General features: G+C 43.9%; 1 protein-coding gene across 1 annotated transcript in view; it reads right to left on the minus strand.

The window, feature by feature from the left end:
• Positions 1-13625: 13625 nt before the first annotated feature.
• The window catches only part of LMX1A (LIM homeobox transcription factor 1 alpha), a 165437-nt gene continuing 162856 nt past the window's right edge, over positions 13626-16206 (minus strand). Inside the window, exon 8 of the mRNA XM_004589140.2 lies at positions 13626-15358. Within this exon, the coding sequence (XP_004589197.1) occupies positions 15198-15358 (161 nt within the window). The 3' untranslated portion in view covers positions 13626-15197. The remainder of the gene's footprint in view (positions 15359-16206) is intronic.

Below are 16206 nucleotides of genomic sequence, written 5' to 3' on the forward strand. Positions count from 1 at the left end.
TCAACAGCATCAAAATTTCCATATTACCAGATATAATTACCAGATATAATATACAGATTCAACATGATTCCAATCAAAATCCTAACATTCTTCTCAGAAACAGAAAAATGACACAAAAGTTTATCTGGAAACACAAGAGACGATGAATAGCCAAAGTTATCGTGAAGAATAAAGATCAAGTTGGAGGAATCACAATTCCGACCTCAAAACATACTACAGAGCAGTGGTCAGCAAAGCAGTTTGGTACTAGGACAGAAACAGAGAAAATCAATGGAACAGAATAGAAACAGCAGAATGGAGCCCACACATGTTTACCCAACTAATCTTTCACATGAAAACTGAAAATAATCCAGAGGAAAAGCCCTAGTTTCTTCAACAAATGCTGTTGGGACAGTTGGTTATCAGCCTGTAGAGGTAAGAAGCAAGACCCCCCTACACCTGTCACCTTACACAAAATTCAGCTCCAAATGGATCAAGGACGTAAATCTGCACACAGAAACCATTAAATTATTAGAGGAAAACATAGGAAGCACTCTACAAGATACAGGAATTGGTAAAGACTTCTTAGAAAAGTCACCAAAAGTTCAGGCAGTCAAAGCCAAAATAAACAATATAGAACTACATCAAACTAACAAGCTTCTTCACAGCAAAGAAAACAATCAAGAAAGTGCAGAAACAACTAACAGAATAGCAGAATATCTTTGCACGCTACACAATGTATAGGGCACTAATATCCAAGATTACCAAGACCTTCAGAAACTCAACGACAACAAAACAGTGAAAAAAACAGATGAAGGAAATGAAGACTTTTTTCCAAAAGAACAAATTCAAATGACTAATAGATACATGAAAAATGCTCAGACTCCCTAGGTATCAGGGAAATAAAAATGAAAACCATGTTGAGGTTCCACCTAACTCTAGTGAGAATGTCCTACATCCAGAACTGAACTAACAACTGCTGGTGTGGCTTTAGGAAGAAAGATACCTTCCTTCACTGTTGGTGGGAGTGTAGGCTAGTACAACCACTATGGAAGTCAGTATGGAGAGTGCTAAGAGAACTGAATATTGATCTGCCATATGACCCACTACCCAACTCCTGGGATATGAAATCTGGATGTGAGAAAAGGATCTGTAACCCTATATTTATAGCAGCATAATCTACAATAGCAAAGACATAGAAATAACCCAGATGCCCATCAAAGAATTTAACTAATGGTGTACTTAATAAAAGTCAGTCAAATGCCAATAAATTTCTTTGCAATTGAGTCACTTCTTCAGATATATCCAGCTGAACATACAAAAAAAATTCTTTTTTCTGCTTAATCAGTATTTTAAATGCTCATATTGTCTAAATGTACTCTGTGAGAAACAGCAGCCATTGCTTACACATGGCTACTGCAAACTCAAGGTGTGGCTGCTAGAATGGGCTAAAAAATAATACTGGGGGCATACTGAATTTAATGAAATCTATTAATAGCTCTATAGATTTACATAAACCTTTTAAACAGAGTTGCTGAAAAATATTTGCTTTTGGGGTTAACACAGTGGCCTAGCAGGTTAATCTTTCACGCACAGTGCTGGCATCCCATATGGGTACCAGTTCATGTCCAGCTGCTCCACTTATCATCTAGCTCCATACTTATGGTCTGGGCAAGCAACATAGGATGGCTAAGTCCTTGGGCCTCTGTACCTGTGCAGAAGACCCAGAAGATGCTCCTGGCTCCTGGCTTTGGATGAGCCCAGCTCCTGCCAATTGCAGCCATTTGGGGAGTGAACCAGCAGATGGAAGATCTCTCTCTCTCTCTTTCTATCTGTAAACCTTCCCTTGAAATAAATAAATAAATAGATCTTTCGAAAATATTTACTTATACAGATGACTGGCTGTATAAGTACTTTTGCTGAACAGTGTGGATCTGAACCACACCTCAACTTCATCATTAACCAATCATGTTAGCAGAAGACCTTTGCCCTTTTACGTTTAAGTCAGCCCTTTGCCTATGTTCACTGGCCAGGAACTCTGGCATAACTCTGAGGAAGGACTCTGCCTGCCTTTGCAAGGCGAGGTAATTAACACGGGATCACTCAGAGCCAGCTCTTTCCCTTCCCTGATACCATCACTGCACTGCCCCCAGAAAGGCAATCTCCCAGCACATCTCAGCTTGGCCATCAGGCAAGAGGTGAAGACAAAGGGCAAATCGTTGATAGAGCGTTCCTAGCTCCCTAGGAAGGTCAATCTCAACCCTGCTTTCTCCTCCTGCACCGAAGAAGAACTTCACTCCCCCTGCAAAGCTCCCCCTGCAAATGACATCCTCATCTCCGAGCCTCCCAGTTTCCCCCCTGTACCACAGTTAGCAGCAACCCTGGGCCGGCAGGTGGAACCTCCTGATAAAGTTACTCTACCAGCTTACCTTATGAAGCAGAATCCCAGACACCTGCCTGACATTCCACAGGGGGCGGTACAAATCCAACATATAGCCATCAAAGGCAATCTTCCTGGACCAAGTGTAACAGAATGTGACAGGATTTGCTCAGTCTTCTTTAATTGTGATATGAAATTGTGTATTTTTAAAATTTGTAAGTCAAAGAGAGAGAGAGAGAAAGACAAAGAAATCTCCCATTTGTGGCTTTGTTTCCCAGCTGCTCATTACAACTGGGGCTGGGCCAGGACAAAGCCAGCAGCCAGGAACTCAATCTGGGTTTCCCACATGGGTGGCAGGGACCCAAGTAATTGAGCCATCATCTGCTGCCAGGGTGCTGTTAGCGGGAAGCTGGCATCACGAGTGGAGCCAGGACTTAAATCCGGGCACTCTGATGTGGGATTTAGGCATTCCAAGTCGTATTTTAACTGCTGTGGCAAACATGTGCCCCAGTATTCTTGTTTGTAAAAATATTATCATGTTCCCAGTTACTCAAGTTCAAAATGTCTTTAACTCTCACTTGTCTGACAGATGATCAGGAATCCCTTTTTCCCTTCTTATGGGCCTGCATGAAGTTACCAGGCACAGATTCCAGGAAACTAGTTGCCTTGCACTTTGGTTTCTTCTACCGGTCTGGAAAGCAGGCATCTTTGTTCTCATTTGCTGATAACAAACGGGGATTTGTTGCGGAAACAAGGTTATGTGCTATGAGGTGTCAAATGGTAGAATTATAACTCGAGTCTGTCTGAGTCCAAAGCTGTGCTCCGTCCATGCTGACTTCTCCATCTCCATGTAATGGAGAAAGAAACAATCAAAACCTTTTCTGTGTCTGTTGATCCACTGGTCAGAGTCTGGATGAAAAGTGAAGAAGTTAATCCCTAACACTAGTTGTCTCAGGCATTCGGCTGACAGGAGATTCAGTGACACTTGGCTGACATGCTGAAATCCTGACTTGTTGGGATTTAAATGTAAGTCATTGTTATATGGCTGACTCTTGTTTTGTATGCATTTATCTTAAAATCATAGGTAAATAAATTGTCCTATATCTTCTGATACATATACCATAGACAAATGATAATATGACTTATCCTCTAACTCTTACACTGCACAATGCTAGAAGCTCTGCTTATCCTAACTGCATGTCTGGTAGTACCTGCTTCTAGTAGTCTCAATAAAGGCTTGTTGAATGGAATCACTACTGGTGCCTAGAAGCGCAAGCCCACTCATTAAGGGTGCATCTGAGATCCCGCTCAACCATCACGACCCTGATGTCACAGCCTTGTGACCACCTCTTCTCAATAAGACTCCCTCACGCTTCCAGTGTTGTAGCCCCCTTTATTACATAAACAGTATACTTTTCTCATGCTCTGATTATGTCATCTTTCTGGATTATCTGTATTCCTGGTATTGTCCTCATATTTCAGGGCCTAAATTAAATATCACCCTCAGCACGAAGCCTTTCCTAGCCTTCTTTCTCTAGTTTGCTTTGGAACTCTGCTGTAGCATTGTGAAGGGCTCAATTCAAGCCTAATGAAATGTTTACAAATCTCTTTCCACCAGCTGGAAGTATACTCTGCAAAGAAGATTATTTCCAGAAGCCAGTGTGTTAGGAAAACAGATGCCCTTAAAGCATTCTTTTATTCTATCTCAGCAGTACTAAATGAAGGTCCAAGAGTAAAGTTTCAAGACACAGATGCAGCATCTTGATCAGAAATATGCTACAGGAAAACATTTCCTCATATTCAAATGGAATTCCTGGCCTAATTAAGGAAAAAGGGAGAAAGGATGGTAGACCACACAGACTTCTTACTAGAATTATTGGAAGTTCCAAGAGAAATGACATCAAAATGTGCCCAGCTTAGTGGCAGGTCTTGGTGGCTATTCAGAAAGATGTTGATGGAATATATTATGCTGATGGGTAATTTCTTGTGAGAGCAGAAGGGCCCTTTCTCTAACTCCTAAGGTATCTTGGCCTTTCCTAACCACATCTGTCAAGGGACAGGGAGTTTGAGTGAGAAATCCAGCTAATGGGAAAAGGAACTGAACCTAGACACTAGTTTACCGTATAGTAAATAGAAAGGGTCTGGAGCTGTGGCGTTTCAGATGTAAGGCCACCTAAAACGCTAACATCTCATATGGGCACTGGTTTGAGTCCCAGGTAATGCACTTTCGATACACCTTCCTGCTAATGGCATGGGGCAAAGTAGGGGGAGATAGCCCAGGTGTGTGGCCTCTAGAATCCAGATTGTGAAACCAGGATGAAGCTCTGACTCACAGCTTTGTCCTGGCTCAGTCCTGCTCATTGCAGTTTTCTGGTGACTGATCCAAAGAATGAAAGCTCTATCTCATTTTGTCTCTTCCTCTCTTTCTCTAACTCTGATTTTCAAATAAACTATAATGATTTTTAAAACTGAGATGGTGTGGAGGCAGGCATGTGGTGCAGTAGTTAAATCAATACTTCGGGTGCCTTCATTCAACATTGGAATCCACTTCAGTCCAGCTCCCTGTATATTGATTCCCTGGAAAGTAGTAGATGATGACTTAATACTTAGCTTCTCACCATCCACATGGAAAACCCAGATTCAGTCCTCACCTTCTGATTTGGATCTGGACCACACCTAATAGCTGTGAGCATTTTGAAGGTGAGACAATGAGAAGTTCTCTCCTGATCTGCCTTTGTCTCTCTCTGTTTGTCTTTCAGATAAAATAAAAATAGATTTAAAATTTGAATAGTTTTTGTGTGTGTGTGTGCAAAACTGGGGTTTCAAGCTGAAATCCTACTCACTATCCTAGCCTGGTGACCTGCACAGCCAGTGAGTGCTGGGTAGATGAGTAATCATAACTCATCACAGTTCATCACACAATAGATAAGCCTTTTGTAGTGTTCCTGCTGGGTGCCCTGTTACTGGAGCTTTTGGGAAATGATAAATATTATCATTATCTCGCTTCCCAGTATTGCCGACTAACTGAAAAACATCAAGGAATTGGCCAAATTGAGATTTTAAAAACTAGCTCCTCAAGACAGCTTGATTACTTGTGAAAATTCACGAAAAACACCTATCATGAGACTGGAGGGAGAACAATGGGGAGGGGAGGGAGCTTGAAGAGGGGGGAGAGAGACCCCAGTGCCTATCAAATTGTGTTATAAAACAATAAAAACAGCTCTATTGGTAAACCTAAAGGATAAAGCCTAGATCCATAGTCCATGTTAGGGTCCCTGATGCAATCTCCTTGAACTCTTCTCCAAACTTTATTTTTAAAAGAGTTTTTTTTTTTATCTTTTTATTGGGAAGGCAGATTTACAGAGAGAAGGAGAAACAGAGAGAAAGATCCTATGTCAGCTGGTTCACTCCCCAAGTGGCTGCAATGACTGGAGCTGAGCCAATCCAAAGCCAGGAACCAGGAGCTTCATCTGGGTCTCCCACGTGGGTGCAGGGTTTGGGCCGTCCTCCACTGCCTTCCCAAGTCACAAGCAGGGAGTTGGATGGGAAGTGGATCAACTGTGACACAAACCAGCACCTATATGGGATCCTGACGCGTGCAATGCAAGGGCTCAAGCCACTAGGCTATTGTGCTGGTCCCCCAAACTTCATTTTTACCTTGTTAGCCTCTACTGAGATGAACTAGAAACACCTATGTATGGAGTACAGGTAACAGAGAGACACCAGTGACCGTGGACCCATCAACACTGAGCCAAGTCTGCTTAGCTCCTTTCCCCAAACCAACAGTCAGAGGGTTTACCCTCTTCCCACAAGGAGAAGGCGCTTGGAGAGGCAGGGAGCGTTTCCCCAGGAATTCTCTACACAGAAACCTGAACCCACAGGAATAAAAGCCCCTCTCTAAAATCAACAAATACCTAGTTATTGACATGACATACGACTCGTGATGAATTCCACAACACCTGGCCCCCTCAGTGTCTTAATCCTCTCCTAATGCTCTTAGATGGAGCCTTTATGAAGGCAGTCCCAGGTTGAGCTGGGTAGGTCTGATGATCATGGGGTCTTGAGACCCTTGTTCCTACTTCAGAAAGGGAGCAAACATCCCTATAATCCCATTTCAGTTCCCTCTTTGCTTGTCTCAGCCCCAAAGTGTAGCTGATGGATGGCAGAAGCAGGCCATAGCGGATGAAAAGCAGTTTGACTCTCTTTCATCCACTTTTCTCCTGGATCCCTTACACATACACACACACACACACACACACACACACACACACACACAAAACTGTCTTGTGCTTTGTCTAGATTATAATGAAGAGTTAAGAGAAAACAATGGGCCAGCCATGAAAGTGTGATTTCTGAACAAATCTTGATGTGTACATGTGCAGATATGTATTCAAATGTGTGTATATATACACATATATTTATTTATTTATAAGCTTATACTGGAACTGCAATAAACAGGAAATAGGTATGCAGAATTGCTTTCTCACTTTCTTTCAGGAAGCTGGGTAATCCGATCAAGTTCTATATTGGTGATGGATGCACAAATATATAAAAAGGCATTTAGAAAAGCATGTTGGGATGGCATGGGCAAAACGCAAGTGATCCTGTTATCTTTTTTTCTTTAGCAGTCAACGTAACCCAGGTCAAAATCTGTGCTCTGCAGATCACTTATACATTTGAAACTCAAGGGGCCATCATTCCATTTCTGTCTGCCTTGCCTTGGTTACCCCACTACCTAAGACTGTATTGTTTGAGTTTTTATCTTAGTGGCATGAGGGAAACAAAATATGCTTATAACTTTTCCTAACCAAGTTCAGCTTTGTGTATCACTTAGGATTAGATTTGACTATGAGAAAGTACAAAAAAAGTTTTAAGAAGATAAAAGTTTATTTCATACACACACATAGTTCAGAGTTGGAATGGCAGCTTGGTTCCTGGTAGTATTCTTGAACAATGGAATCTAGGCGACTTCTGTGCTTTGGTTTCATCATGTGCGATTTCCATTCACAAGTTCACCACACAGCCTAAGACAGTCGCTACAGCTCCAGCCATGATATCTGCATTCCAGCCAACCAGAAGAAAGGAAGCAATATAGTAGAAAAGACTGTGCCAGTTTTATTTTTCAGGAATGGACCTATAAGATACCATGTGACACTTCTGTTTATCTCACTGTTCAGGACACATTTTGGATTCTGAGAGATATAGTTTTTATTCCAAGCAATGTTGTACCAGTGAAGAAGGCAGGGTATTCTCTTACAAAATAGGCATGGGAAATGATGGTCTCAGTCACATCATAGAACGCAGTGCCTTGGATCATGTACTGGGGAATTACTGGCAACAGGTCCCTGTCACAAATCCCTCAGCCTCAACCTCCTCCAGTGCCCCGTTTCCACCAGAACAGCCTGCAAAGTCATACATGCACGTGGATGGCTCTGTTGTATTTTAACCACTCTGCCCCTTTTGTTTAGAATGCCCTCCCACTTCTCATCCTATCTAAATTCTACTCCATACCCTTAAAATTTATTTATTTATTTTATGAGAGAGAGAGAGAGAGAGAGAGAATCTCATCCTTTGGTTCCTTCTCCAAATGGTCACAACAGCCAGAGCTGAGCCAATGCAAAGCCAGGAACCAGGAGCTTCTTTCAGATCTCCCACATGGGTGTAGAGTCCCCTGACCTTGGACCATGCTTTATTGCTTTCCGAGGCCACTAGCAGGGAGCTGCATGGGAAGCAGAGCAGCTGGGACATGAATCACTGTCCATATGGGATTTGGTGTTGCAGGCAGAGGATTATCCTGATATATCACTTGACTATCCCTTCTTCCCTCCCCACCTCCACCCCTTTGAAGGCTTAGAACCAGCTCTGCCTCCTCAGAAGACTCTTCTTCCCTTCTGTGTTCCAATAACATCTCTCTTTGCTGAAGTCCCACAACATACGTGGTCCACACCAGCTATCTGATACTTGTAATACCTAAACATAAGTGTTAAATTCACATGCATTGTCTTTTCCTTTCTACTAGGCTGTAAGCTCCTTGAAGGCAGGAAAGACAGAATGCCTCAATTGTGCCTCACAGTGCCTGCGCTTGCAGGTGCTCCTATAAACCCTGGCACTTGGAAGTCAAAGCTCAGGAAACTTGTATCTGACCTCAATTATCACTGAGTTTCAGGCTTCTCATTTATAACATGAAGCTGCTCCTGTGTAACTAACCCACAGGGCTGTACCAAAGACCCCCCTGCACACACACACACACACACACACACACACCAGTGTTTGTTCAGTACAAAACACCTCATAGAATCAAAGGACCCCAGTCTTGGAACAGGGCAGCTCCAGGGTCCAGCAGCAGGGTCTATTTGCCCATCACATCAGGGGTTTCTGCAGAAATGAACTGGCTCCAATCAAATCTCCAGCTTTATGGCCACTCCATCAGATCCCAGTCCTAGAAAAGAGTTGGGTAACTTTTCCCCCTCCTGGGTGACAGCAGCCCAGTTCACCTTGACTTACAGTCCCACAAAGACTGTCCCTGAAGGAGGAAGGTCAGGTCCCTAAAGGAAGTCTGAGTGATGTTATCAGAAGTAGGGTGAATGAATGTCAGTGTCCACTTCTGCGGGGTTTAATAAGAACGTGATGACTGAGTGACAGTGGCCCATTCTTTACATTTCTGACGTCATTTTGCACTAAACTTTAGGAGTGAACACCTTGGAGAGAATCAGTTCATCTGGTTTCTTCTATCCAGGGAAATGAGAACAAGATTATCAGAAGGAGAAACAGAATTGCTGCTTGACAGTGGAAGAGAGGACTCACATCTCTGTTCCATTATCACTGGCTCAGAGAAATCCTTTCTGACCCTCTTGGCCAGGACTAGTCCCATTAATGTTCCACGCTTACAGTTCTAAAGTGTTCTTTGTGACTCACAGTACAGTTCAAATTAAATTTATTGAGATTTTGGACCAATGTCTATTTTTCTCCCATAAGTTGTAATTTTCGTGAGGCATAGCTTCTGCTTCTTTTTGCACATCTCTGCATTTCTATGACCTCTCTTAGAGCCTGGTGTCCTCTGGGTGTTTAATACTTATTAACTGGATGAAATGAATAAATAAATAAAATAATAATGTGCTAAAAGCACCAGGAAATTGGTCAGCTGCACAACTAACCAAGGTTGGACCTCCCCACCACAAAACAGTCTCAAGCATCATCTTCCCTTCTTAAGCACATGAAATGACAGAAATTTTAAGTAGTGACAGCTAATGCAGCACCTACAATGCTGGGCCACCTGAGGCTCAGTTTCCAGAATTTTCCCTTGAGGACAGGGCAGAGGGGTGGAAGACCCACCAGACCATAGCAGTAACCCTAAATGCTGGGAAGAGGAAATCCATTACTCACACCTGGATCAAGGACAGCCCCTCCTCACAAGGGCAGCCCTTATGCTAGAACACTTGCTTGCATGCTGTCATGATTCCCCAGGAACCAATTCACTCCTAGACAAAATGTTAAGAGACTTTGCAATTTGTATAAGACTTCACATCCTGCAGTAGTGTGTTCTGTAGTTATCTCTTCAATGCTCACAATGATTAGACTGTAAGTCAGACAAACGTTCTTGGTCCCATTGGATAGGTGAGGAAATAAATGATCAGAACTTTGCTTAACGTTGGCCATCTAGGGAACTCCATGTATAACCTAAGCTGTCATCTTTGATTCTACATATCATCCACACGTAGAAGGACTGTCAGCATCAAAAAGTTCAGGTCCTTCTGGTGAGCCCTAAAGACAGCTCCACCCTTCTTGTCATTGAACATAATGTTACAACACCACATACAAAGGGATTCAGGAAAAAGAGTGCGTTCATGTAGCTCTGTTGTGACTCTTGACAGTGAGTTTCATTGCTGTTAAATCATATTAGTTCTCATTCCAGGTTGGATTGAATTAGAACAAAAAGGAGACTGGGGCCCGGCAGTGTGGCCTAGTGGCTGAAGCCCTCTCCTTGAACGTGCCGGGATTCCACATGGGCGCCAGTTCTAATCCCGGCAGACCCACTTCCCATCCAGCTCCCTGCTTGTGGCCTGGGAAAGCAGTTGAGGACGGCCCAATGCTTTGGGACCCTGAACCCATGTGGGAGACCCGGAGGAGTTCCTGGTTCCTGGCTCCAGATCAGCACAGCACCGGCCGCTGTGCTCACTTGGGGAGTGAATCGTTGGACGGAAGATCTTCTTCCCTATCTATCCTTCTCTCTGTATATCTGACTTTGTAATAAAAATTAAAAAATCTTTTTTAAGAAGGAGACTGATGTTAATTTGACTTGCAATTCAGTAAAGTTTTATTTTGTCTTTGAGTTTGAGTCTGATGAATTAACTTTATTTTCTTCTGAATGGTGATTCTGCTGGGGCCACTATAAATTTCTTCTAAGCAGTACAGATTTAGCCTCTGGACCCAACCTCTCCACTCCACTACCAGTGTTAATGCCTTCCTCCTTGATGCAGATCACACAAACAAAGAGGAAACAGATGGCTGGAGAAATCTCTTGTGACATGGCCACTCTCCAAGAGGGTCTTCACAATTGAGGATTTATCTACATGCCTTCACACAGGCACCAAACACAAGCTGACACCCCACAATTCTGGCTCAGGCTGTTTAGGACTCCCACTAAGACAAAAATCTTATGAGGAGAAGAGATACCATGCTGTGTTCTTTGATTTCTTCAGGTAGGGTTTGAGGCTTCCAAAGCCTTTTTGTCAATGGTCAAACCCCAGGGAGGTTGGAATCTGGCTCACAGACCAGTAGCAAATGCACCTGCTCCTTACCACACACCCAAGTGCTATGTATGAGTTTGCCCAACTGCCTTCATAATCCGTTTGAGGCAGAGACAAGCATCATCCTTTTACCATACAGAAGCGACCAGCCTAGGAGAATAAAGCAACTCGTTCAAGGGCCACACATCTAGCAGGTGGTGGAGCTGGGATTTGGGTCAGGGTCAGGAAACAACCATTTCAGTTCCCAGGGGCAGACAAGAAAATAAAAACATAATAGCCAATTCCCAGCAGGGGAAAAAGAGCAAAGCCTTCATTCTGCATGGAAGAAAGGCACCTTTCTAGCCCAGCTCTTTCCTGGGTCTTCTGCCTGGGTAAAACTATACATTTCAGAGGCTGGTATTGTGCATAGGGGGTTAAGACATTGCCTGCAACACTGGCATCCCATGTGGCACCAGTTTGAGTCCTGGTTGCTCCACTTCCAATCCAGCTTCTGGCTAACGGCCTGGGAAAGCAGCAGAGGAGTGCCCAAATGTTTGGGGTCCTGTACTAATGTGAAAGACTCAAAGAAGTTCTTGGCTTCAGCCTGGTCCATCCCTTGCTGTGGTGGCCAACTGGAGACTAAACCAACAGATGGAGGATGTCTGTCTGTCTGTCTATCTATCTATCATCTATCTATCATGTATCTAGTCTCTTCCTCCCTCCCTCTCTGTAAGTTTCTGTCATAATAGAACTATTATACTATTTAGCTCGATTCTCTTGCATGGCATCCAACCAGCCATGCAAGCTTCTTCAGAAGACCAAGGACAGTTATCCTGATGGGCAGGTAGCTGGTAGCTGGCAGGTGGCAGGTGACAGCTGGCAATCAAGAGGGGCAAAGGTGGATGCCTGAACTGGAGCAGGGAACTGAAGCTGCCTCAGCTGAGTCCTGGCCGAGTCACAGACTTCTTGGTGGCTCCTCCTGTCAGGGATAATGGGGCCTGAGCAATTGCAGATGAGAAAACACAGGAAGAATGCTGTCGTCCTTTCAGTATATTGCCTGCTCTTACATTAACACTGTCTGCTTGTTACTTTCCCCTAGAACCACAAAAGCTGCACATTCATATACAGGCTGAACACCGCTTATCCAAAACACTTAGGAAAATAAATGCTTCAGATTTCTGATTTTTTGAATATTTGCATAAATACATACATTAGAGATATTGGATTATATGCATAAACCCATCCATAGAGATGAGACCTAGGCTAGACACAAAACTCATTTGTTTCATAACTACTTTATATGAGAGCCCAAGGTAATCATATACAATTGTCATATATTCTTAGTGCACCTGTGTTTTGACTGCAACTTGTCATATGCGGTCAGGTGTGGAATTTTTCACTTCTTCATGTTAGCACTGAAAGTTTCATAATTTGGAGCAGTTCATATCTTGGATTTTCAGATGAGGGAATGCTAAAACTATATCACATTCACATTTTTAAACTGAATGGCCAGTTGACCTAGTAGTTAAGGTGCCAGTTGGGACATCCTTGTCCCACATCCTAGTGCCTGGGCTGGATTCCCTGCCTCAGCTTCATATTCCAGACTCTGGATAATGTAGACCCTGGGAGGCAGTGGCGATACCTCAAGTAATTAGGTTCCTGTCCCCACTCTGAGAGACTCGGTTTGCATTCTCAGCTCCTGGCTTTGATTTGGACCAGCCCTGTCCATGGCAGGTATTTGAAGAATGAACCAGGAGACGGTGGATGAGGGTGTTGAGTATGTGAGCACATTGTTTCTGTATGTCTGCTTTACTCTCTCAAACAAAACAAAATATTTCAGTTCACTGAGAACTTTGGAAGAATCTATGACGGAGCTATAATTTGCACCTGTACTCTCCCAACCTGGCTAGGCATCTGCCTTCAGCTCTGAGGAAAGAATCTTTTTCCTGCCTCATGATGCTGTTCTGATTTCCAAATACATGTTCATACAGTGCCTCCTACAAGCCACCCTGCCACAAGCGCTCTCCATGGTGATGATGGAATGATTCCAGTGCCTGCTTCTGTGGGGGTGTGATGAGGACTGGGTCTCCACTCAACCTGGCAGAAGGTACAAGATACCTCTGTATGTTTTGCTGCCATCATTCTTTCTATTCATTGAAAGCTCATCGTTATAGCTCTGGGGACAACTCCAGCCCCCTCCCCCAATTTCCCCTGATTGCTTATCCATCTTCCCAGCCCCGAATAAACAACAATTCATTTTGTAAGAGGTTTTTAATTTCATCTCAGTATGTCATTAAGGAGTGGAATAAGGATCTCTATTCATTTTCAGTCACATAGGATCTGCTACATTCTCCAACTGATCTTGACCACAGAAACCTGCGGAGCCATACAGCAGCTGCATAATCTTCACGCATCAGACTGATTCGGGTTTCTTGGTGGTTTGCATAAATTACAAACAAGAGCACAAAAAATTACACAACACAGACTCTACTGTAAAGGACATGTTCCCCCTGGCCTTGCAGAGTGCAGGGGACATTCCTGGGTGTGATAACATTCCTGGGTGTGAGGTCAGTCTGTCATCGCCCCTCCGAGATGAGTCCAAGCTGACCCTCTGTTTCTCCACCTACTCACTCTGGCTTCCTCAAAGGCCTCCCAGCAATGCAATGGGAGATCAGAGTGTGGATCTGACTTCCTGTACAAAAGCTGCTGGGTCATCCATGTCCAAGGACAGACAAGTGAGCATAGGGGAAGAGCGCTGGGCTTCCCTGTCTCCATGAGTTTTATGAGGCAGTTTAGAAAATGACTCTCCGCAACAAGGGCCCTCAACCTGTTTCGACTGAGATGGACACTCTCAGGTTTCACATCTAATCCATCACTTTCTCCTCCTTTTTAAAAAAATAATCCCCTAGAAAATAAAAACCGGGCCCTGAAGCTATAGTTTGTTGCTATCAAGCTCCCCTCATCCCCTCAGCCTGGGACTCCTCTCCTCTGAAGGATGAGGCATCCCCTGAGCTGCCCCAAGCTGCTGTCCCTACCAATCCATTTAGTACAAAGGATCCTGGCAGGCAATGTTGTCCCAGGCATACTCCTTCATTGTCTGAGGAGTGCAGGAGAATTAGAAGCCAATGTGAAATTTCAGTCTCAGCCCTGCCCAGGTGCCTTGGGAATGAACTATCCCTGTGGCCCCCAGTGAGGTAGGTGCATACTGTCAGCCTCATCCTCACTTGGCAGATGCTGAAGTTCAATGGCAAGAGCCAGCCTTCCTAACACTGCCTGACAACCATGTCTTAGGACTGACAAGAAACCCCAAGACAGGGCTTCCCATTTAAAAAAAATAACACAATAGGGATCGCTCTATCTCACAACAGCCCAGTGATTTAGCACCCCTAAAGAAGCAAGACTCTAAAAGAGAACACTATCAGCCACCTAGAGTGGCTTTCCAGACCTCAAGGACACTCTGAAGACAGAATAAACTCAAGCACTCAAAGCTATTGGGCTGGGTGGAACGCCCTCCTCTGCCCTGCCAACAAGTCTCTTCAAACTAAAAATAAAGTTTATAAAAGTAAATTATCTCATTTTATAACTTAAGTGCATCAAGCATTTCCTTAAATATAGTTCACACTGAAAATAAAGTTACTTTTGCTGTACAGTTGGTGTCTGTTACAATTAAGAATAAACTTTGATGATAAAGTATGAAAGGCCACACACTCACACATCTACCTGTCTGTCTGCCTATGGTGTGGAGGTGGATAGACATATGCACCTCTTGAAGAGAGCTTCCCCAAAATGATGGGAAGTTGTTAGGAGTCCCTAGGTATCTAGTTTGCATGAGAAGGTCTATATTAAAAGTCCCTGTCCTTAATGATAAACACATCTTCATATCTAATGCTAAGACTCTTATTAGAAACATTAAACTATGCAACCCATAATGTATTCAGTCTTTGGAAATGCTGAGCTACCCCATTTCATTATACAACAGCATCCCCAACAAAACTCCCTCCCCAGCCCACCTCTTTCCTAGCCTCCCTGTCCTCAAGCCAGTGATCCCTGTCTGCCATGATGTGGTTGTTCCATATGGGAGCCTAGCCATGGAACTCCAGAGGGGGAGCGACTCAAGAGGTGAAGTAAGAATTCTGCATGGAGTACAGGTGGTCAATGGGGTTTCCCACTCTGGACTGCAGGGGCCCAGCTTCCGAGGTTGCTAGGAAACAGTCACCCAGGTTACTGAGGGAGGTGTCGTCACTATCCAGGTCGTGGAAAAGGGGCTCAGCACCTGAAATGGAGAAGAAACACTGGCATGAGGGTCTGGAAGCAGTGATTCCCATTACCTCTAGAAAATGCAGCTGAATTCGAGATGCATCCCCCAGATGAAACTGTAACCTGGATGCTGGGGAACAGGTGAGGGTGTTCAGGAGGACAACTACACAAAAAGACAGAAAAAGGCATGCCCTGAACTCCATAGCCACTTGGGAGTAGTTGTGTCTAAAGTGCAACCAGTAAAAACAGCATTGACGGATATGTGACACATTACTAAATTGAGTGCAGTATAAGCAAATATCAGATGTCTAGTCAGTTCATGGGGTAATGAGCAGGATATTCACCAGAGACAGAAGCACAGGAGCAGGGTTCCTACAGGACTTGGGCTCCATAACATGGCTCTTCAAGAAGAATGGTGGAGAAACTGACATCAGTTCCTTGATTGAGGCTAAGGAAATCTCCCATGATGACATGTCTCCTTTCAAACAGCAAACACACAGGAAGCACCTGCTGCTTCTCCAGATGTGCGCTGCAGAGGAGGGGAAGGTTTGCTGCCTGCACTCAGCTCATCTACACTCAGGAGCGAAGCAGCAGGGCATTCTGGAATCAGCGGAAGGACCACTGCAGTGGGACCTGAAGGGTACCTTTGACCTCCACTTCAAGGAAACAGGACAGGTGAACAACAGAGCTTATGGCACTTATCATGGGGCTTTCATTATTCATCTTAGTAAAAGACTCATAATCACAGGATCCCGGAGACAGACAGTTTCACAATTTGGAAAAATAATCATTTGCCATGTTCTCCTACAGCTATGAAGTGGAGAACAGCACAGACACGACACGTGTCTTCAGGGGAATTTAAAA

Source organism: Ochotona princeps, chromosome 2, assembly GCF_030435755.1.
Source record: "Ochotona princeps isolate mOchPri1 chromosome 2, mOchPri1.hap1, whole genome shotgun sequence".
Lineage (NCBI taxonomy): Eukaryota > Metazoa > Chordata > Mammalia > Lagomorpha > Ochotonidae > Ochotona > Ochotona princeps.